Source organism: Aricia agestis, chromosome Z (genome assembly GCF_905147365.1).
Source record: "Aricia agestis chromosome Z, ilAriAges1.1, whole genome shotgun sequence".
Lineage (NCBI taxonomy): Eukaryota > Metazoa > Arthropoda > Insecta > Lepidoptera > Lycaenidae > Aricia > Aricia agestis.
Window position 1 is genome coordinate 7882365 of NC_056428.1, and position 22322 is coordinate 7904686.

Sequence of the window (22322 nt, forward strand, 5' to 3'; positions counted from 1 at the left end):
GTCTGACTTATGTACCAACATGCCTAAATCTTCTAATCCATTATTTATATGCGAAGCCCTAACACAGTACAACAAACGTCTGTTATTTAATACCAAACAAGAACTAAAAGATAGCTTTAAGTACATATGGATTAAAAAAGGAGTATTACGTGTGAAGAAGGAAGGAGAAAATGCAAAAACTTATATTATTCGGTCCCTAGAAGATATTAAAAAAAAATAAAGCTACAGCATTGTGAGTCTATTGTTTAGTATTAATAGTATTTTCTTTATCATAACTAAAATGAATATCTCATTAGAAGATATTTTTGAAATTAGAGACTGTATCGATTTAAATTGTTTCTTAAATAGAAACACCTAATAATATGCAACTACTATGTATACATATGAATATAAGATCACTCATTAAAAACTTTTCAAGCCTAGAACAAGTCATATATTCATCCAAAAGATCAGTAGACGTAATTATGTTGACTGAAGTTAATATCTCACAAAATCTCTGTAATATGTATCACATAAAAGGTTATAAAATGTATAGCAAGTTGCGAATAAACAGAAGGGGTGGCGGTATTATTTTATATGTAAAAAATGAACATCAATTTACTTTAGGCACTTCTAATACACACTGTGAAATTATCATGGGTTCAATCAGCACCGCTTCTGATTATTCCGCAACATTATGCTGTGTATACCGTCCACCTAATAAAAGTAAGCACTTGTTTATTAAAGAATTAGACTACCTGCTTAGATCTATCAATAGCGATGTTGATATATGTATGTTTTCGGTGATTTTAACATAGATTTGCTGCAGGAACGCCCTATAAAACATATTTACAGCACCACCATGTACGGCCTAGCGTGTGGGATCTCGGAACATACGCGTATTGACTTAACTAGTAAAACTTGTGTAGATCACATCTATGCACGATCGCACACACTGGACCATACACGGCGGCGGAACTGCACTGGCCGACCATCGCATCGTAGCACTCGCCGCTGCAGGCACGACAAAACACATCGAAAACACACGGGTGGATAATTGCTACATCACACGATACGATCGTGATATCTTGATAAATAGTCTTAATGCTATAGATTGGCACCCGCTTACACAAATTACAAATCCCAACATTATTTATGAAAATATTGTTAGAAATTTTAAAAAATGTTATGACGCGTCACAGGTTAACGTTAAAATTAATAAAAACAGTAGCAAAATTAATAAAACATGGATCAACGGTAAAATTCTAAGAGCATGTAGATACAGAGACAAATTATATTTAAAATGGCAACGCGATTCATCAAACATGATACTAAAACAACAATATAACTCAGCCAGAAACTACGCTACTAAATTAATAAATACAAACAAAAATAAAAAAATCAGAGAACAAATTATAAATAACAAAAATAATCCAAGACAACTATGGAAATTATTAAACGAAATTTCAGGCAGAGTAAAATCTAGAATAGACAATGTTATTTCAAATGCATTCTTAAACAACAACCAAACTATTAATTGTATTGCCTCAAATTTTGCTAAAGCTTTCTCAAGCTGCTGTAAAAATCCTCTTAAAAATTGTAGTACCAACATATTAAATAAAAAAGATTATAAGACTCCAGCAAACGTTACTTTTAGATTTCAACCGGCAAGTACTAAAACCATACAACAAGAAATCAAATCTTTAAATAACCTTAAAGCCCCAGGTATAGATGGCATTAGAGCGCAGGACTTAAAAGCGATTGCATCCAAAATTGCGCCCATAATAGCTCACTTTGTCAACACATCAATCAAACAGGGAATGTATCATCGTGACTTAAAAACGGGCATTATAAGGCCAATATTTAAAAAGGGTTGTCACACAGACTACAACAATTACCGCCCGATAACAATATTATCTAGCATCGACAAAATAGTTGAAAAAGTAATAGCCAAACAATTGAATAAATTTTTCAAAGACAACAATATCATATCAGGTAGGCAGTATGGTTTTCAGCCGGGTAAAAGTTCCGCACAATTACTATCCAAATTTACAGACAAAGTTTACTCCCATCTTGACAATAAAGAACATATTTTAATTATATTTGTTGACTATACTAAAGCTTTTGACACATTAAAACATAGATTGCTGATTGAAAAACTCGATGACTGTGGAATACGAGGTAAACTCAATGAGTGGAGCCAAGACTACCTTAAAGATAGGTCCTTCGTTGTTAAAATTGATAACGTTTTGAGTGAGAGGGTAGATATTAATGACGGTACAGCTCAAGGTTCTGTTCTTGGCCCCAAACACTATATATCTTATGTCAATGACGTCATCAATGTCATCAGTGATTGTGAAATAGAACAATTCGCCGATGACACTTGTCTAATTTCTGCCAATAAGAACATACATGTAGCTATAAAGAATCTTCAAAAAGATTTTACACAGCTTTTGAAATGGTCTCATTATGCAGGATTATCAATGAACCTCAATAAGACCAAATTAATTTATGTAAGCTCCAGCCAAAACCGTGTTACTATATCTCCCAAAATAATAGCGCACAGTCATAACTGCCTACATAAAAATGCTATTGATAGTAATTGTAGTCGTGATTGTGAACCGATTGAGATTGTCAGAAAACATAAATATCTAGGCTTAACAATTGATGACAGATTTAAATGGACGGATCACATCAACTCGGTTTGCGACAAACTACGAGCAATGTTGGCTAAATTCAAAATTATAAAGAATAAGATACCGTACTCCACACTCTTAACACTGTATAAAGCGCTGGGTGAAGCAACAATATCTTATGGCCTAAGTAGCTACGGGAGGACATTTAAATCGCATCTAGATCTTATATACGGCCTACAATTACGTATCCTTAGGACGATAGTGCCTGCAAAACTCAAAACTGACAACTAATACGATCTTTTCACAAAAAGTCACGTATTGCCTATTCACGACCATGTGAAGTATATTTTATTAAAAGAAAATTATTTCGACAAACAATACCTTAATTAAATAAATCACTATAAGAAAACTCGAATTTCGTCTAAAATCAAATACTTCGTCCCGAGATATTGCAACCTTTACGGTAAGCAAAGATTACATTTTCAGATACCAAAATTAATTAACGACCTACCTGACAACCTTAAAAAAGAAATACGAGAAAACAATATCAAGTATAAATTAAAAAACTACTATCTCTCCAAACTAACATAAATATAAAGTGTAAGATAAAGTAAAAACTAAAAAATTACTATAATATTAACAAAACATAAAATAAATAAGTCATAATAAAAAATATTATTGATAAAAATAAACCCGCGAATCACCAAACGTGTGTTTTCAGCGATCATAAAATAACTAGTTTCTAATCGCAGCGCGTCGGTGTGCTGCTTGCTGTGTATAAAAATAGAAAGGATGAACCGAGCCACAGCCCACAACCTATGAAGTGTTGTGCCTTGGTTCGCCAGTTAAACGTCTTATTATCCTTAATAACTTGTTTTTGAAAAAAAAAAACATAAATCTTTTGCTATATGGACGCTTTAGGCATTTGTGTACTAACCCAAAAATTTACGTATTGAGTTCTTTAGATGATTTAAAACAAGACTGCATTCAAAATATTTTAATATCAAAAAATTGTGGGTTGGGGCACTGATGCTTAACAAGCGACCATAATATTATATTTAAGTACTTACATACTTAGTTGGTATCATAAATAGTACTATTGTTTAAAAAGAGCTGTCGAAGACGAATGGCAGTGTGCGGAAAAACCAGTAATGGTTTATGTTACACTGTGCTAGATTAAGTTTGTGATTGTATTTTTATATATATATATATATATTTTTATATATTTATATATATATATATATATATATATATATATATATATATATATATATATATATATATATATATATATATATATATATATATATATATATATATATATATATATATATATATATATATATATATATATATAATCGTCTTCATACCCATAAAAATTTCAAGTATAACGGTGTTTACACTAACACACTGTATATTGAGGATTATAACTTAATACCTGACTTCAAAATTATGAAGATTGTATTGTATGTATGTATTGATCAAAGGCATCTGTCTCAACCTAAAAGACTATGAAAAGTACTAAATAGGTTCAAATACGATAATGCGTGGAATGCATGTGAGGGAAGTGATGATGATGACGAGTAATCAAATTTGCTTAGTAGCATATGCTTTTAGTTCTTAAAACAACACCGAAACCCCCAAACATGTATCTTCAAGGAGGTTGAACATGTTCGGTTTCTAATAATTATACTGAAATAAAAGCAAGTAAGACTTATCACAACCACAATATATTTTCAAGTGACAAAATACAAATTTTCTCTTTGATAGGTACAATAAAATATCTTCTAAAAGTATAATGTGCCAGGAATGTAAAACTACTTGTTTTTTCTTCTTCCTTCTTTTTTTGTTTACTTTATTGTTTATAACGTTTGCAATTTTTTTCAGCCCTTCTTGAAATTTTTATAGAATGTTCTAAATGGTATTCCGAATCGAATGTGACCAAAATCATAATTTTTGGTGCATGAGATCAGGTTTCGAGGAAAATGGCACTTGTTTCCTAGTGTATATCGCATATTTCCATGAAACTTTGACAATTCTAACGCTACTATTCTTTCGAAAAATTCGTTACATTGATATTGTTTTTCTTCACTTATGCTGAAACCTACATATTCCGTCATAGTACTAATTTCTCTTGTCATAGTGGTAGAAGAAGTCCCCTGGATTCCTCATGGTTCCCATCATCAGAGCACCACTTTTGTGAACATGGTATCAACTCGGATCCGGATCAATCGGAACAAATACCCTATACAACAATAGAAAAATTTTGAAAATCGGTTCACAAACGGCGGAGTAATCGTTGAACGCGTCGCTGTCTTTGTCAACATTGACAAAAATAGCTACAGCTACGTAGCGTCTAGTCTACCTAGACCTAGCTGTAGAGCTGCGTAGTATGGTTAGTCTACGTATCCGTAGTTCAACGTAGGCTCTGTCGGTTTACGGAGCTGTTACATGATGTCCATGTATAATAATTAATGTGTAGTCCTGCGTGGCGGTTCCGTCAGAGTAGAATTACGAAGCTTCGTAGAACTACGCGGCTTACTCGTAGTAGGTCTACGCGGCTTCGTAGAGCTACGCGGCTTCATAGAGCTACGCGGCTTCGTAAAGCTACGCGGCTTCGTAGAGCTACGCGGCTTCGTAGAGCTACGTTGTTTCGTAGAGCTACGTTGTTTCGTGGAGCTACGTAGTTCCTAAGAGTCAAGCAGTTTCGTAGAGCTACGTAGTTTCGTAGAGCTTCGTAGCTAGTTAGCTATCGTAGACCTACTTAACTACCTTAGAGCTACGTAGATTCGTAGAACTACGTAGCAGTAATAAATACATAAATTTTCAATTACAATCTAACAAAAAATGGTTGAAACCCAATCAAGACCTAGGACATGCATGTCAAAATATTAATCTTGAATAATATTCATGCTTTATAAACTAGTTTATAATTAGTGTTAAGGTTCGCTTAGCTCAGAGATAAATATTTTCTGAATAATATATTAAGTATCTTCTTCTTCTATATATAATATATAAAACTCAAAGGTGACTGACTGAGTGCCATAGTGATCTGTCAACGCACAGCCCAAACCACTGGACAGATCGAGCTGAAATTTGGCATGCAGGTACATGTTATAACGTAGGCATCCGCTAAGAAAGGATTTTGATAAATTTCAACCCCAAGAGGTTCAAATAGGGGATGAAAGTTTGTATATAATAATACTTCTTAACGCGAGTGAAGCCGCGTGCAAAAGCTCGTATATATATATACTGCCTGATTTTTTTAAATTTGACGTATTATGACGACGAAAATCGTCGCTAGGGTTGTTCACTTGTTACCTACGAATTTAAAACTATGACATATTCGCTGGACGTGTTCTTCTTTGGTCGTATTGTTGTTTGTGTTTTGGCAATTGCGATTAAAATTGACAGAATCCAATTTTGAAATCTTTATTTTAAATATTTAAAAATAAATTATATCACCCAGCGCGAGGCACATCCCGTTCATAATCCTAGTGAAACCTAACGAATTTGACAGATATTGAAACCTGTCCGTTTCTTTGCAGTCGAACTACTGGTCGTTATGTCTATTGTGCCAAAGCACTGGACGGATCGGGCTGAAATTTTGCATGCAGGTAGATGTTATGACGAAGGCATCCGCTAAGAAAGGATTTTGATAAATTCTAACCCCAAGGGGTTCAAATAGGGGATGAATGTTGGTATATAATAATACTTCTTAACGCGAGCGAAGCCGCGGGCAATAGCTCGTATTATATAAAATAGACCACGCTCAGTGGCAGTGTTAAGGTGATTGTGGTTGGAAAGTGATGTTAAAAATGAATGTTTAAAAATATTGCGCCGTCTTGCTCCAGCAGAAAGTCTTTTATTTTTTGAGAAGTTATGTTAAAAATAGTTTAGCACTTTCGGGGCTCTCGACCGATTGTCATAAATGCCTCGTCTGTGCCGAGCTTAACGGGCCTTTGTGGACGTTTAGTGTTATTATGTAACAGAAGGCGTGGAGGCTGTGGGGCGCGTGCGGCAGGGGCGCGGAGGGGCGCGGCAGGGTGGGGCGGGGTGCGGCGGGGCGAGGGACGCAGGCGTGGCGGTCGGCGCGTGTGCGGTGCGGCAGTCGGCGCTCGGCGACCGCAGGTGCTGTGCGCCGCGCCCCTCACCGCCAAGCGTGGCTCGGGGCGTGGCGCTTACGTAAACAAGCGTGGCCGCCGCAGCCACGCCACTGTCCGTCCTAGCAAGACCCCATGTTGGCCCGGCGCCTCGATATATGTGGATAGCTCGCGACTCGCCGCTCCGCCGCCGCGGCCGCTGTCATCACAGACTGCGCTTATAGGTGAGTGCTCTTGTGCTCGCATCTAACTTTTCCCGCGAATTACGGGGTACACTTTCGTCTACTGCGAGTACATAATATACTCTTATAATCATTAAATATTACACTTTTCAAAACAAATTCGAACGTAGTAAATACTTTAATTAAACAGCGAAACAACATTTTGACTAAATTTAATACAATCCCTTTTGCCTAATGATGTGTTTATAAGATACATATTTAATGATTGACGAGGTGTATTTCTCTAGTAGACGTTTACATAATAATAAACACGGATTATGCGTGTTTTATGGTAGCATTAAATAAGCGTTAGCTGGGGAGGGACCGCCCAGTAGCGGGTCTGAATTATGATACGGGCTCGGTCGCCGCGTCGTCGTCGACGCCTTGTATTTCATCTAAATCGAATTTCCGATAATACATAACATAAGCATTAACATAATGTAAGTATACAAATACCAGACAAACCTTGCAGATTTATGGTACACTCTCAATTAGACATAATTTATAATTTGTATTACTTAAATAAATAAAATAAATAAATAAAATAAATATTAAATACGAGCTTTTGCCCGCGGCTTCGCTCGCGTTAAAAAGTATTATTATATACAAACTTTCATCCCCTATTTGAACCCCTTGGGGTTGGAATTTATCAAAATCCTTTTTTCGAAAAATGGGGAAACGTAGGTGCATGAAATTTCGCACAGTTATAGTTTATATGGTGAAGGAGTGCATCGAGCTAATATTATTTTAAAATGATGCTTTTATCATATATATTTTTAACAAATAAAACGTTACACATACTACGACACTACTACTAGGAAAAATTACAGATTTTTGAGTGACAAGCCTATACATACGAATTATACTCTTTTATTTATGGTTGAAGTCTGTTGACAGCAAGTTGACAAATTTAAAATGGATTATTGTTTTTTTTTTATTTAATTTTAGATACTATTAGACAATGCTTAAACGGCCAGTCTGAGATCAGCTGAGTCCCAGAGACAAGAATTGAAAAAAACTATGATGAAGTCAATATTTTTTACAAAATATAGGTAGCATATTTCCCCTCCATAAAAAAAAAGGTAGCAGTCCTAATGTCGTTGCAAGTAAGGTCGAATTTCGACCATTGGGCGATCCATCTCTAGTATATATAGATACTAAGTTATTGTCAATTAAAGTGTTATGGAGAACAAAATATAAAACAGTTTTTATGAAATGTCTGTAAAAATTAACATTCTCGCAAGCAATGGCTATCTGAAGTTTTTATGTAAGTTAAAATGAGTACCTGTTTACGGGGTTTTTATCAGTTTTATTGATTTATTACCATATACATTTGGTATAAGCGTATCTTTAATAGGACTAAGTAAAAGTCTGAATGAACATCGAAACTGTCCATCTTGGATGTTTGCCAGATACGAGTCACAAAGGATTTACTTATCTACCTACTAAATATATTTCATAGAAGCCAACCGATACATCCTAAAATCTATACTAATATTATAAATGCGAAAGTATCTCTGTCTGTCTGTCTCGCTTTCACGACAAAACTACCGAACCGATTAGAATGAAATTTTGTATACAGATAGTCTTAAAGCCTAACCACAAAAAAGTAGCCTATGTCCTTTTTCAGGCTTTAAGCCTGAGAAACGACATAGGCTACTTTTTTACTGGAAAAAAGGGTTGTAAGGGGGTGAAAATGCGTAAATTTGTTCAAATTAAGTTAGTTCCAAAAATTCATAATAGATGGCGCCGTGCGTCTCTTACATCGCGCTGACGCTTGCTCAAACGTCTTTCTTTCTAGAGGTGGTATCATCTTACATTTAAGCTCCGATTTTTTTCGATTAAATAACTCAGTACTTTATCTGTGCAGTGACGCGGACGTAACCTTAAACCTATCAATGATAAATTGTTTATGGGTAAAGTTTTGTAATTGGGGGGCTCAATAAGCTTTAAAAATTGGCATAAAAAATAAAGTTTTATTTTAAAAAATGAAAAAATATGTGCACACTGCACAGCTGTTTTGATTTAAGGGTTACCCCGTACCAGGGTTTTTTTATCAAAGCTTTTGATACCACTTTTGTTGACATCCCGCGCTATAAACTGAAGTTCACGCGGACGAAGTCGCGTGCAACAAAAAAAGTTTTTATTAACTAAGGCCATCTCCAGGCTTTCTAGTGAACAACCGAGGATAGAGAAGTTTAACAATATTTGTAAAAAAATATCTTTTGATCCTCATACATTGTGGACCAAGAATGCGAGAGATAAACTCAACCTTGACTTCTTTGATTTGTAAATCATATATTTTCTCATCATATATAAGCATCACGCTCTTTGTAATTTAACCTTAACTTCCTCTAAAAATTTGGTTAATATCTACGAATAATAAAAACTAAGGAAACATAACTCCCATTCTATTATCGTTTTAAATTTGGTTCCATTCGAACTGTCATATAACGTCAGCCTTTATACCGCTCAAGGCTCAAGGCCACCTAAATATTGCAAATGTATTGAAATGTACCTACACTTTTTTGACAAGTATTTTGGAGCATGTTTTTTGACGGAGTTACTATTCCTTAGTTTTTATTATTCGTAGGTTAATGTCGTTATTTAAGTTTTAAATATTTATACAGATTTTTGTTTGTAAGTGTTAAAAAATCACGTTTGCTTGTTAGTCACTTCCTTAATACTAATGCTGAAAACCTGTCATAGGCTTTTTGTTTTTTCTATTCTTTAGCTATTTAAGTAAAATTCTAAGCTGTTGCTTTTCTAATATTAAATAAATAAATAAATAAAAAGTATTTCGCACATTATACGTGCATAGGTACATGTTTAAACGGCAAACGCGTAATTATTTCCGGTGAAGTTCATCGTACAAGTGTTTAACATCTCAATTTTTGTTCACCCATTGAACACGGCGTATTTACTAAGTTGTGTTTAAAAATAATATTAGTCCTAACAGCATTCAAAATGGCCGTGAAGGTGCAATAATTTTTTAAAAGCTTAGATGGACTTCACGAAGAATACTTTGGACACTTATAGTTTTCAAGAAACCTTTATATAGAAATTAAGACTATAACAGCATTCGAGTGCCCACAATAATACCAAGTACACTGGGAAGAAACCACTGTAGAACTAATTCACTTATGATTGGCACATAAAGTTGACTAATTATACACCATTATAAGGTCAAGTAACAAGGTTAAATGGTACTAAGTGCATTTCGTTCTATACATTGCTATAACTGGCGTATGACCTTATATAATTATTTCTGTAGTCTATTACAAGTGTAACATACTGGAGCAAGTTTTCTCAAGTATATTTACACCTTTGAAACACTTGTATAGGCCATCTTAGCCTGTACTGCGCCTATAATCTCGTTCTATACACAATTATAAGTCAACTTATGAGAACGTCTACTAATAAAAACCCAAACCTGGAACCACTAAGAGAGAGTTACTAGTGCTGCAAGCCTATAAAATGTGCACTTTAGGAGAACTTTGTATTACTTGGGTAATACAGTAATCAATGTCTGAAATCCATTTATAAAGTTTTTATATAGAATTTAACCTTGAAGCGCCATTTTGTCCATATTGAGTTATATATATATATATATATATATATATATATATATATATATATATATATATATATATATATTAGACCGGTTCAAAAAAATCGACTATTTTTTTTTTCAAAACCCGCAGTGAAATATCTTCCTAGTAATGAAAAAACAAGCCTGTGAAAACGGGAGCTCTTAATATCAATTTTGAAAGGTCGCTCATCGTGAATTTCTATTTTACGTTTAAATAACATGGGATTTTTTTTTTTAACTTGGAATTTTACAACTCATTTTTGAATTAACATGTCGGGATGAGCGATACATATTTTTGAAGGAAATTGAACGCTCTAAATAAATTGTCTCTTATGTTTTTTCTGTAAGTTCACTCCTTCAAAAGTTATTCGAGTTTAAAATCCAAAATGTAATCAATTCAACGTTTTTTTTTTAATTTTTCTTAAATATTTCATAATTATTATTGAAAAAAAAAATTGGCTTAAAATATTGAATCATCAAGTTTAACGTCGTTGATAAAGTAGATCTTTATGATTCTGCTATTAAAAATAGTTGACTTTTTAATTTAAAAAATCCGAAATTAATTCTTTATTTGAAGTTTACAAAAAATTTGGATTGTATGTACATAAATTTTAGAATAATGACCAACTGTGGTTTATAGGAAATGTAGTGCACTTCTTTACCGGTGAAATAGAGATGTCTTTTCACAGGCATGTTTTTTCATTACTAGGAAAAAAATAGTCGATTTTTTTGAACCGGTTTAATATATATATATATATATATATATATATATATATATATATATATTTTTTTTTTTTTTTTTTTTTTTTTTCTGCGTCGAATGATCGGGGTTTCAAAGCAATCAGAGTAATTTTGTGGTCAGTTAGCAAAATGAAAATTGGCATTATTTTATAAATCTTTTCACTGAACGACGCTCAAAACGGTCTTTTTTACACCTACGTGTGTTCAACAAGAGCGTAGCCGGCATTTTACGTCAAAAATCATAACCAAATTAAAAAAAAACAACTGAAACACGTTCAGTGGTTCTTTGTCTAAAATGCTTAGCACAAAACAAAGGAGTCTGTGCGCATGCGCCGAGTTGACGACACGTTATTCGCCATGAGTGCCGCCGTCGCGTCACGATATGAAGCAGTGTTTCTTTGCTTGCACCCAAAAGGGTAAAAAATGTCGCATTCTCAAGCTGCCAAATACATGCGGAAGTCAAGACCATTCGTGAGCAAGTAGGTGAAACGATATTCTGAAACCCGGAGCGTTAATGACCTGCTAGAAAGAGGGAAAATGAAAAAGGCGACTCCCGCCGAAGACAAACGCATCGTTCAAATGTTTGAAAAAAAAATCGGTTATCTCTATGTTCAGCTCAAGAAAAACTGAAAGAAAATTGGCTTTATATATCTCCCAATACCATAAGAAATCGACTGGCGGAATCGGAAGTGAAATACAGGAGCACTAACGAAAAACCTCTTCTCTCCGAGACTCACTTTAAAAAAAGAATGGCGTGGGCGCAGGAAAATCTTGACCGTGATTGGGACCACGTAGTCTTTTCAGACGAAGCTTCTTTTTGGGCATCGAGTATAACATCTCGTGCTTGGTCAACCTCCAGCAACAAATTATTGGTACGCACTGTTAAACACCCAGCAAAGGTGCATGTTAGGGGGTGCCTGTCAAAACGAGGTTTTGGAAGTTTGTATGTATTACGGACAACCCGGATGCAGCAAAAATGAACAAAATTTATGAAAAAGCTTTATTACCATCTGTCAAAAGTAGGTATAAAAACCCAAACGAAAAATGGATTTTACAGGAGGACAATGATCCCAAACATCGAAGCCGTGTCTGCACCGCCTGGAAGACCGAGCACGGTATTGATGTTTTAGACTGGCCATCACAGTCACCAGACGCAAACCCGTTAGAAAATGTTTGGGCGCTTATGAAGCTAAAGCTACGAATGAGTAATACAAAAACCGTTGCATAGCTAAGTCGCAATATAAAAGCGATATGGAGTACATTGTCCCGTGACTACGCTGAAAATTTAATCGAAAATATGCCTCGGAGATGTGAGTCCATAATACATAGTAGAGGGGACTGGACCGCATATTAGTGATAAAGCATTTTAAAGTAATAAATAAACAATTATATAAAATAAATTTTGTTTCATTTATTTAACTTCTAACATTAATTTTGCCGGTTACGCTCTTGTTGAACATAGTGTATGTCGCTTAAGTTAAAGTTGTGTGCCAAATAACAGAAAAATTGCTCCAGTAGTTCGTGAGATAAGCTCTTTCAAATAATTTCCCCCGTTTTTTACACATTTTCCTCTATTTCTTGGCTCCCATTAGTCTTAGCGTTATAAAATATAGCCTATAGCCTTTTTCGAAAACTGGGCTATCTAACACTGAAATATTTTTTTTAAATCGGACCAGTAGTTCCTGAGATTAGCGCGTTCAAATAAGCCCTTTCAAATAATTTCCCCCGTTTTTTCCACATTTCCCTATATTTCTTCGCTCCTATTAGTCTTAGCGTGATCAAATGTAACCTATAGCCTTTCTCGATAACTGGGCTATCTAATACTGAAAGAATTTTTCAAATCGAACCAGTAGTTCCTGAAATTAGCGCGTTCATATAAGCCCTTTCAAATAATTTCCTCCCGTTTTTTACACATTTTCCTCTATTTCCTTGTTCCTATTAGTCTTAGCGAGATAAAATATAGCCTATAGCGTTCCTCGATAAATGGACTATCTAACACTGAAAGAATTTTTCAAATCGGACCAGTAGTTCCTGAGATTAGCGCGTTCAAACAAACAAACAAACAAACTAACAAACTCTTCCGCTTTATATGAGATTAGCGCGTTCAAACAAACAAACTAACAAACTCTTCCGCTTTATAATATTAGTATAGATTAAGTATAGATAGATTTTAATCTTGGATTAGACACGTTATTAGCTGATGTTAATAACCGACACTTAAAAGTGTGAAAAGTTAATAGTGAAACTAACGAAAAGCGGATGAAAAGGCACTCCGTTGGGGCAATTGAGGCGGTCCAGCCCGCGGCGACACTTCTCACAATCTCGCGACACTTGACACTCGGACTTCGCCTTTGTCGGCGCTAATCACTTCTTACTTTATGCGCTCTTTATAAACTAAACTGTTAGTGCTTTATAGTTTTACTTTCATATTTTGTTTGACTGTTTGTGGGTTACAAATTATTATTAACATGGTCTTTTACTGGCACTTAATGTAAATTAAACTATAACATATGTCATTGATTGTACTCGTTGCTGTGTGCTTAATGGATTTTTAATCTTTATTATATCTTTTAGGTCAATGACCTCGCGTTTTTATACACGGGATTAATTAAGCGAACCGTTCTTGGTGGAAATCCATGTTGAACACTAATAAAACACAATTTTTCCGTGCACTTTTTCCACTATATTGAGATATATCATATAACTATAGATTTTAACAAATAACGGAAAAATTGTGTTTTATTAGTGTTAAACTATAACATAACATAACACAAAAGGCTACGTATACGTAAGAGACTATAGGACCTATAAAGCTGTAATTTGGCATGAATCATAAACCTATACGACAGTATATATTAAGTCTATGGCATGAATGCACATATTAATGATAAACCAACCGTAAACCGATGTTGTTTGCATTAAAAATATATTTTAAGACCTACTTTACTAATTATCCTAAAATTCCTAATTCCTAATCAATCTGTTTCAAGTTAAGTAAACTTGAAATAGATTGATAGTTAAGTAACTAATTATTATTATTATAATTAATGAAAATAATATTCTTATTAATTAAATATTTGCAAAGAAATGCTAAGACTACGACTATTCTTTAAACTTACGTACTTACGTACCCAAAGGGTAAAAACTGGATCCTAATACTAGGACTTCGTTGTCTTTCCGTCTATCCGTCTGTCTGTCTGTCTGTCTGTCTCTAGGCTGTAACTCAAGAACGGTAATAGGTAGAGAGTTAAAATTTTCACAAATTATGTATATCTATTGCCGCTGTAACAACAAATACTAAAAATAAAATAAAAGTAATATTAAAGGGGGGCTCCCATACAACTAACGCGATTTTTTTTGGCCTTTTTTGCTCTATATCAATAATAGCAAAAGGTTGAATTGAATTGAATTGAATTTTTCTCAAGGTCCTCAAAATATGTCTACTTTAATAATTAATAATAATATTAAAATAAAATATAAATCCCATACAAAAAAACACAAATTTTTGCCTAATTTTGCTCTATAATGATACGGATATAGGTTAAGTTGGGTTTGATAATTTATTTGTTGTTTTAGTACTAATATCATGTTACATACCAAATTTCAGCTTTCTAAGACTTCAGGAAGTACCCTAACAGTTTTGATGATCGGTGAGTCAGTGACCAAATTGTGGGTTTTTGGACACCTATAAAATCTAAAATATAATAGCTACGATATTCAAACTTTGCGAATTTATTAACTATACCCATGTCGCTATATCTTAAAAATTTCAACTATCATTATTCAAACCAAAGTTACGAGGGTTCAAAAATACGACGAAACGTTTCGAGAAAAGGTAGGTAGTGCCCTTGCGCGCTTCGCTTGGCTCATCTTGGTGGGGGCACTACCGTGCCCCCAGATATATGGCAAACTTGAGGAAAAAGTTGTATTTTAGTATTATTGTTTCATATTTTAAAGAAATGTATGAGAAAACAATAAAACCTTAAATTAATCTTTCCTGGTTCTTTTCTTCTGATAGTCAAGTCGTGTCGTATCGTGTCATGTCGTGTCGTGTCATGTCGTGATGTGACATGACGTGACGTGTCGTGTCGTGTCATGTCGTGACGTGACGTTACGTGAAGTGACATGCAGTGAAGTGTCGTGACGTGACGTACAATGACGTGTCGTGACGGGACGTGCTGTTACGTGACATGACGTGACGCGACGTTACGTGTCCTGTCGTGACTTTGAGTGACGTCACGAGACATGACGTGAAATGACGTGACGTGACTTCAAGTCAAATCCAGCCGGGTTTCAGTCGGTTGAATCCGGTCACTTTTGTTAAATTAAATTTAACTTTTTAGTCATGCAGAAATAAACGGAATATAACAACTCGCTGAATATAGATTTTTCTTAAGGACTTAAGTTAATCAGAATCCTATCAAATACGCTAAGAAATCTAGCCAGAGATAACTAAAAAACAAAAAATAAATTATAAAAAAAAACTTAAAAAATAGCTTTTTTTTAAATAGTCTAAAAAGAAAATAATAAATTGCTCCTTAAAAATTTTAACTATTAAGTTTTAATCCTCAATATTTTATACAATTTGCATGATAATAAAAGCTTGTCGCGCGATTTGTAAATAAGCTAGTACCAATTTAACTGAGTCATATATTTTTATTTTAATAAATTTATCAAGTACTGATTTATCGTTAGGTCTCGCGAGTAGGACAAAATTTTACTATCATGCAAATTGTATAAAATATTGAGGATTAAAACTTAATAGTTAAAAATTTTAAGTAGATTATCTTCTTTTAAGACTATTTAAATAAAAGCTTTTTTTTTCAAAAAGTTTTTTGTTTATTATTTATTACATTTATGTTTTTGGTGGGTTAACGTACCTTACAGTATTACATTATATTACTACAATGTGCTTCTAGTTGGTATAACTTATTAATTGTAGTAAAGTAATTTGAAAAATTAAACGTTCCGTAGCAATGTTCGAGTAAATATATTTTGATTACAAAATATATTTACTCGTGCATGAAATCATTAGTAATTTAATACTTTGCAATCACTTAATGATTGGCAATGGATTTCGCTTTAATAATTAATAGTATATTTTGATCGTAATTTTGTATGTAATATATTTGCTATGAGTCACGAATATAAAATACCAAAGAGTTGTTGATTCTTGAAGTTTAGTGTATATTATGAGTTAAGACAAAGATGTTATTATAACTTTTAACGTTACAATATCGTGAAGATTTTTATTGTATACTAAATGTCTCGGTGAACTTAGTATCCTTGTCCGGTGAACTTCCCTCCTTATATAAACCTTACCTGGACTTTAACAAACATTTCAAGACTAAAATTAGCCAAATAGGTTCGGCCGTTCTCGAGTAATAGCGAGACTAACAAAATTTAAAATCATTTTTATTTACATAGATTTTATCAGTGAAGGTCGTGCTAAATACCGACTTTGATTAAATTTAAAATTGTATTCGAGAATTTTACCGAAATAATAAAGGGGTATAAAGATTTTGGCCGACCTACTGTCCGCTATTGTGTTTTTTCGCGTTCACGAATATTTTTTTCAATAATGGATAGCTAACATCAATACAGCTCATATCTTCGAAATTTGACACTTTACGTAGTTTTGTCCAAGATTATTTTTTGTTTCTATTGATGTTAGCTATCCATTTTTGAAACAAATATTCGTGAAAGCGGAAAAACATAATGGTCGGCCAGGTTCCATATAAAAATCTTCATACCCCTTTATGTTATGAAATCGCGAAAAATAGCTAAATAGAATGATAACAAATCATAAAACGAAAAGTGCTATTCATGAAAATATAAATAATGTTAATAATTCAATGAAACGATGAGTATCCCTCAACTAAAGAATCCTCAACTTTCTATTGTCTACGAACATAAAGCGGCGAAGCTCGCGTCGCGACTCGCGTAGCTCACAGCTACGAGATCACGTAGCAGGGCTACGAGAAATTGTCGTAGCAACGGCTACGCGAGCTACGCGTAGCTCTCGTAGTGCGTAGCCAGCTCGTTACTCGTAGGCCGTAGCGGATCGTAGATGAAGAGCGAGCGTGGCGGTCGTTAGTCGTTACAGTGGATGCGTGTTGTGTAGGGCGTAGGCCACATGGAGTAGGTAATTTTATAAGCTGTTGTTGATTATGTTATTATATAGATTTATTATATAATTATTAAAGATAGATTTGTTTTTTATCTACAAAAGTGAAATATTTTGATAACAATGACACTTAATTGTTGATTATAAATTTGTTTTAGCGTATTACGATGTAAAACATTTTTTTTAATCTTTTATATTACAACGTCTTGATTTACTTACAAAAACACACACACATCAATTAGAAGCTAAATAAAGGCATATTTTAAGTTTACCGTTACCGAAATTCATGCAACTGTAAACTAAAATAAAAATATGCATGTTTTCAGTTTTTGAATAGTTGTTTTTGTGGTGTTTACATGATATAATTTTGTTTGTTCAGCATCAAGAGGCGCGATGCAGGCGCACGCGTTGATGGCGCTGGCGGCGCTAGGCGCGCTGGCGGCGGGCGTCGCGGAGCGCGGCGGCGGCATCAAGGTGGGCGGGGGTGGCGCGGGCGGCACGGGCGGTGGGGCGCGCGGCGGCGGCGTGCGGCTGGGCGGGGACTTCCGCCGCGCGCGCACCTCCCCCGCGCCCGCCGTGCCCCGCGCCCCCTCTGTCATCACCGCCGCGCTCGTCGTCCCGCACAAGGCCTTCGGCGCGCGCGACTACACGCGAGCGGAGAAGGCGGCACTGTCTAAACTACCGCGCAAACTCAAACTATTCTCGCAAGTGCGCCTAAATGTTACGCTTTCTATGCAGGGCCTTACGCCTAGTCCTATGTGTGAGTGATTTTTTCTTCTTCTCTATGATAATGATTCGTTTTCTCTTGTGGTTTGCGACGGCTCGACCTCGCTTGAAGAATGACCCCGTATGAGTCTGTACTATAGGTACAGACTAGTCCTAGACGACGACGATCCGCTCGTTGTAGAAGTAACCGAGCTAGTTTAATCGAGACCTAAACACTGGATTTAAACAATATGCATGTATAGAGAATTTTAAATATTTCACTAGACATTTTATAAATTATATACTTATAAATTAAAAGTGTAATTAATTATTAATGCTTTCAGCTATCTTGGACTCGCTATGTAAAGAATTTTTAGCAGTCAACGTATCTGCTATACTCTATCTTATGAATCATGAACAATACGGGCGATCTACTGCCTCTGCACAATATTTCCTCCAACTCGCCGGATATCTTGGCATACCGGTAATGCTTTCCGTATCTATGCACTTCATATCATATCATCGCACACTTCTTCACTCCATCTCGTATAAATAATCGATAACCTGTCGAATGAGCATTGAGATATTATAGTTGCGTGTGCGACGCGTGTGTGAGTGTGGCGGTGTGCGCAGGTGATCGCGTGGAACGCGGACAACAGCGGGCTGGAGAAGCACGCGTCGCACGCCTCGCTGCGCCTGCAGCTCGCGCCCACCATCGAGCACCAGACGGCCGCTATGCTCTCTATATTAGAGAGGTACAAGTGGCACCAGTTCAGCGTCGTCACCTCCGCCATCGCCGGCCACGACGACTTCATACAGGCGGTGAGGGAGAGGGTCACGGCTTTGCAGGTAACGACAGACGCGATCCTAAAATATAAATTAGCAGGAGAAATAGGAGCGGAGGATTCAAACGAGTTAATTCCATTTTTAGGATCGTTTCAAGTTTACGATTCTCAATGCGATAGTCGTAAAGAAGCCGGCTGATTTGAACGAGCTGGTAACGAGCGAGGCGCGCGTGATGCTGCTGTACGCGACGCGGGAGGAGGCTGCCGATATTCTGTCGCAGGCGGGGGACCTCCATCTCACGGGAGAGAACTTTGTTTGGATCGTCACTCAGAGCGTGCTCGGCTCCATGCAGCAGCCGAACAAATTTCCAGTTGGGATGCTTGGTAAGAAAATGGTTAAACGTTAAACGGTATTATATACATTAGTATAAATTACTTAATAAACAAATATATTTTCGATTTCTCAGAAGTCGAAGTAGACGAAGGGGACATAAGAAAAAGCTATTTCTTATTGCGAGACAATGCTTCGTTCTTGCATGATTTTATTTATGGAGCAGCTAGATTATATTTTATAATTTAGTACTCAATAAAATACAATTTCAGGTGTACACTTCGACACGTCGAGCTCGTCAATAATATCGGAGATCGCGACCGCCGTCAAGGTGTTCGCTTACGGCGTCGAGTCGTACGTCAACGAGCCAGATAATGTACGGTACCCGCTCGGTACCCGACTGTCGTGTAGCGGTGTTGGTACCGGCGAGGCCCGCTGGTCCACTGGCGAACGTTTCTATCGCCATCTACGAAATGTCAGCGTCGAAAGCGACTCCGGACGACCGAGCATCGAGTTCACACCAGACGGCGAACTGCGCGCTGCCGAACTTAAGATCATGAATCTGAGGCCGACCCTCGGCGATCAGGTATGAAATGACGTAAGACTCGAGGTATAGAGCGGAATTAGTCTGTAAGGTAACTGAAATGTCAGATAAAGTTTTAGATGAAAATTTATTCACAAAATGTCTATAGATTATTATTTTTATAAAGAAGAAAGAAAATATTATATTAAATGTAGTATGGAGAAGGCAGAAATAACAACGAAGTATCAAGTAACGAATTGCGAGCGAGATGGATGTTGAAACGATGTGTCTTAGGGGAAATGTATAAATACGATTCCTCAATATGTTTTCCCCAGAGGCCAGAATTATTAATGTCGCAAGCTTAAATTATGACTACATAATAAAATGGAGAATGTTCATTAAAAAATTCTTATGTGATTTGAAATCGTAATTCCGTACGGTTAGAATTTGAATAACAATAACTCGAAACACCCTTTCATTTACGCTTAATTTTTTTTTATCATTACTTAACACAACGAAGAAAAAGAAAAAAAAAACACCATGTTCTTTGTCGTGTACACGATAAAAAATCGGCCAAGTGCGAGTCGGACTCGCGCACGAAGGGTTCCGTACCGGTATAGAATGAAAGTAGACAAAAATTGTGTTTTTTGTAAGGGAGCCCCCCTTAAATTTTGACTTTATTTTATTTTAGTAGTTGTTGTTATAGCGGCAACAGATATACACAATCTGTGAAAATTTCAGAAGTCTAGCTATAGCGGTTCTTGAGATACAGCCTGACGACTTACAGACGGACAGACGGGACAGACATCGAAGTCTTAGTAATAGGGTTCCGTTTTTACCCTTTGGGTACGGAACCCTAACAACAACCAAACATAATTACAGCTGGTGTGGGAAGAAATAGGTACGTGGAACTCGTACCCGAAGGAGCGTCTCGTTATAAAGGACATAGTGTGGCCGGGGGGCCTGCACACGCCACCCCAGGGTGTGCCGGAGAAGTTCCACATGAGGATCACGTTTCTAGAGGAGCCGCCGTACATCAACCTGGCGCCGCCGGATCCCGTCAGCGGACGATGCTCGCTCGACCGCGGTGTTATATGCCGCGTCGCGCCAGAGGTCGAGGTGGCTGGGTGAGTCTATATTATAAAGTACTCTGTAAAGCTCGTCGAGACATGATCTATACTTAAGAAGAGTACTCGGTACTCGATTCGGTACTTAATTTTTTACCAAATTTCCCTTTAAATAAATGAATCATGGTCACTTAGTAAATTACTATGCGGCTGGCGCGGCGGGCGTACACCCCCTCCCGCGCGCGGTGTCCATACGTTGAGTAAATAATTATTTAACTTTAAGCTACATTTACTCAGTGATCAATTAATATTATTTTTTTATACATTTTTTTTTCAACAAATATAACGTCCATTCACCATAGAAGGCCACGTTCCTTTGAAGGCCAACTGTTGTCGTAGTTAAAAGTCGTAGTTACCGTCATGGTAAGACATATCTGGGAGCACGTTTAGCCATAGCATACTTTTCTCGAAGCGGTTCGCGGCTTTTTCACACCCCCTTTATCTTCGATGTTAACAAAGCTAGGGATTTAGAATTTAAGTGACTAGGAGCAAGTATTAAAACTAGCTTAACCTCCAAATTACATAACATTTCGATAAATAGTTTAATAGTTACGGATGATCAAAGTTACTACATTTTGTCACTCACTGACTGACAGATCATCAAAATTGTACTTCTAGCAGACTTAGAACCTTGAAATTTGGCAACAAGGTAGATCGTTATCCACAATGAAAGGAAAAATTATGTAACTCGCCAAGTGCGAGTCGGACTGGCGTACATAGGGTTCCGTACCGTAAATTTGTATGGGAGCCCCCCTTAAATCACAAATTTATGTACTTTTTATTACTTAGTATTAAAGTTGAAATACAACTAAGTATTTTTTGAAATTTTCAAAAACCTTACTTTTACCATTATGGATATAGAGCAAAAAAGGGCAAAAAACAAGTTTGTTGTATGAGACCCCGGATTAATCATTTATTTTATTTTAGTTGGACTATTAGCTTTTATAGCGACAACAAAAGTACATAATTTGTAAAAAATTAAAATATCAAGCTATTGCGGTTCTCGAGATCAAGCCTCGTGACACACGGACGGACGACAGACAGACAGCGAAGTCTAGACTCATTAGGAATAGGTTTCCGTTTTCATCCTTTGGGCAAAAAAACCTAAAAACTGGAAAGTATAATATAACTTTATTAAATAAAAGACTTTTGTGGCTTTGCAAGAACATTAAAAATGAGTTTCGACTTCATAATAATTATTTTACGTACAAAAGGAAAAATAGTGTTAACAAAGTTAACAATGAAACTATGATAATTAAATTCGAATTAAATATAAATGACATCAGAACTGCGAATTACGATGTACACTTCATACTCGCTCGATAGATGGTGTAGCACTCCCTTTATATCGCGGTATCGCTTGTTTGCGGAGTATAATTAGTATGGTTTAAAAAAATCCGGGATAGGTCGTAATACTCAATCGAAAGTAACATCGGTGCACGAATAACCTCC

At 35.9% G+C, this 22322-nt stretch overlaps 1 protein-coding gene and 1 long non-coding RNA gene across 2 annotated transcripts in view; one reads left to right on the forward strand and one right to left on the reverse strand.

Annotated features, from left to right (window-relative positions):
* Positions 1 to 6726: 6726 nt before the first annotated feature.
* The window catches only part of LOC121738867 (glutamate receptor ionotropic, NMDA 2B), a 33335-nt gene continuing 17739 nt past the window's right edge, over positions 6727 to 22322 (forward strand). Inside the window, exons 1-7 of the mRNA XM_042131128.1 lie at positions 6727 to 6942; positions 17779 to 18159; positions 18449 to 18588; positions 18738 to 18953; positions 19036 to 19273; positions 19493 to 19806; positions 20626 to 20870. Of these exons, the coding sequence (XP_041987062.1) occupies positions 17793 to 18159; positions 18449 to 18588; positions 18738 to 18953; positions 19036 to 19273; positions 19493 to 19806; positions 20626 to 20870 (1520 nt within the window). The 5' untranslated portion in view covers positions 6727 to 6942; positions 17779 to 17792. The remainder of the gene's footprint in view (positions 6943 to 17778; positions 18160 to 18448; positions 18589 to 18737; positions 18954 to 19035; positions 19274 to 19492; positions 19807 to 20625; positions 20871 to 22322) is intronic.
* LOC121738868 lies at positions 9309 to 16004 on the reverse strand. The gene is made up of 4 exons (XR_006037353.1): positions 15994 to 16004; positions 13395 to 13399; positions 12280 to 12282; positions 9309 to 9417 (listed from the first exon to the last, which is right to left on the reverse strand). It is a non-coding gene; the product is annotated as an uncharacterized LOC121738868 (long non-coding RNA).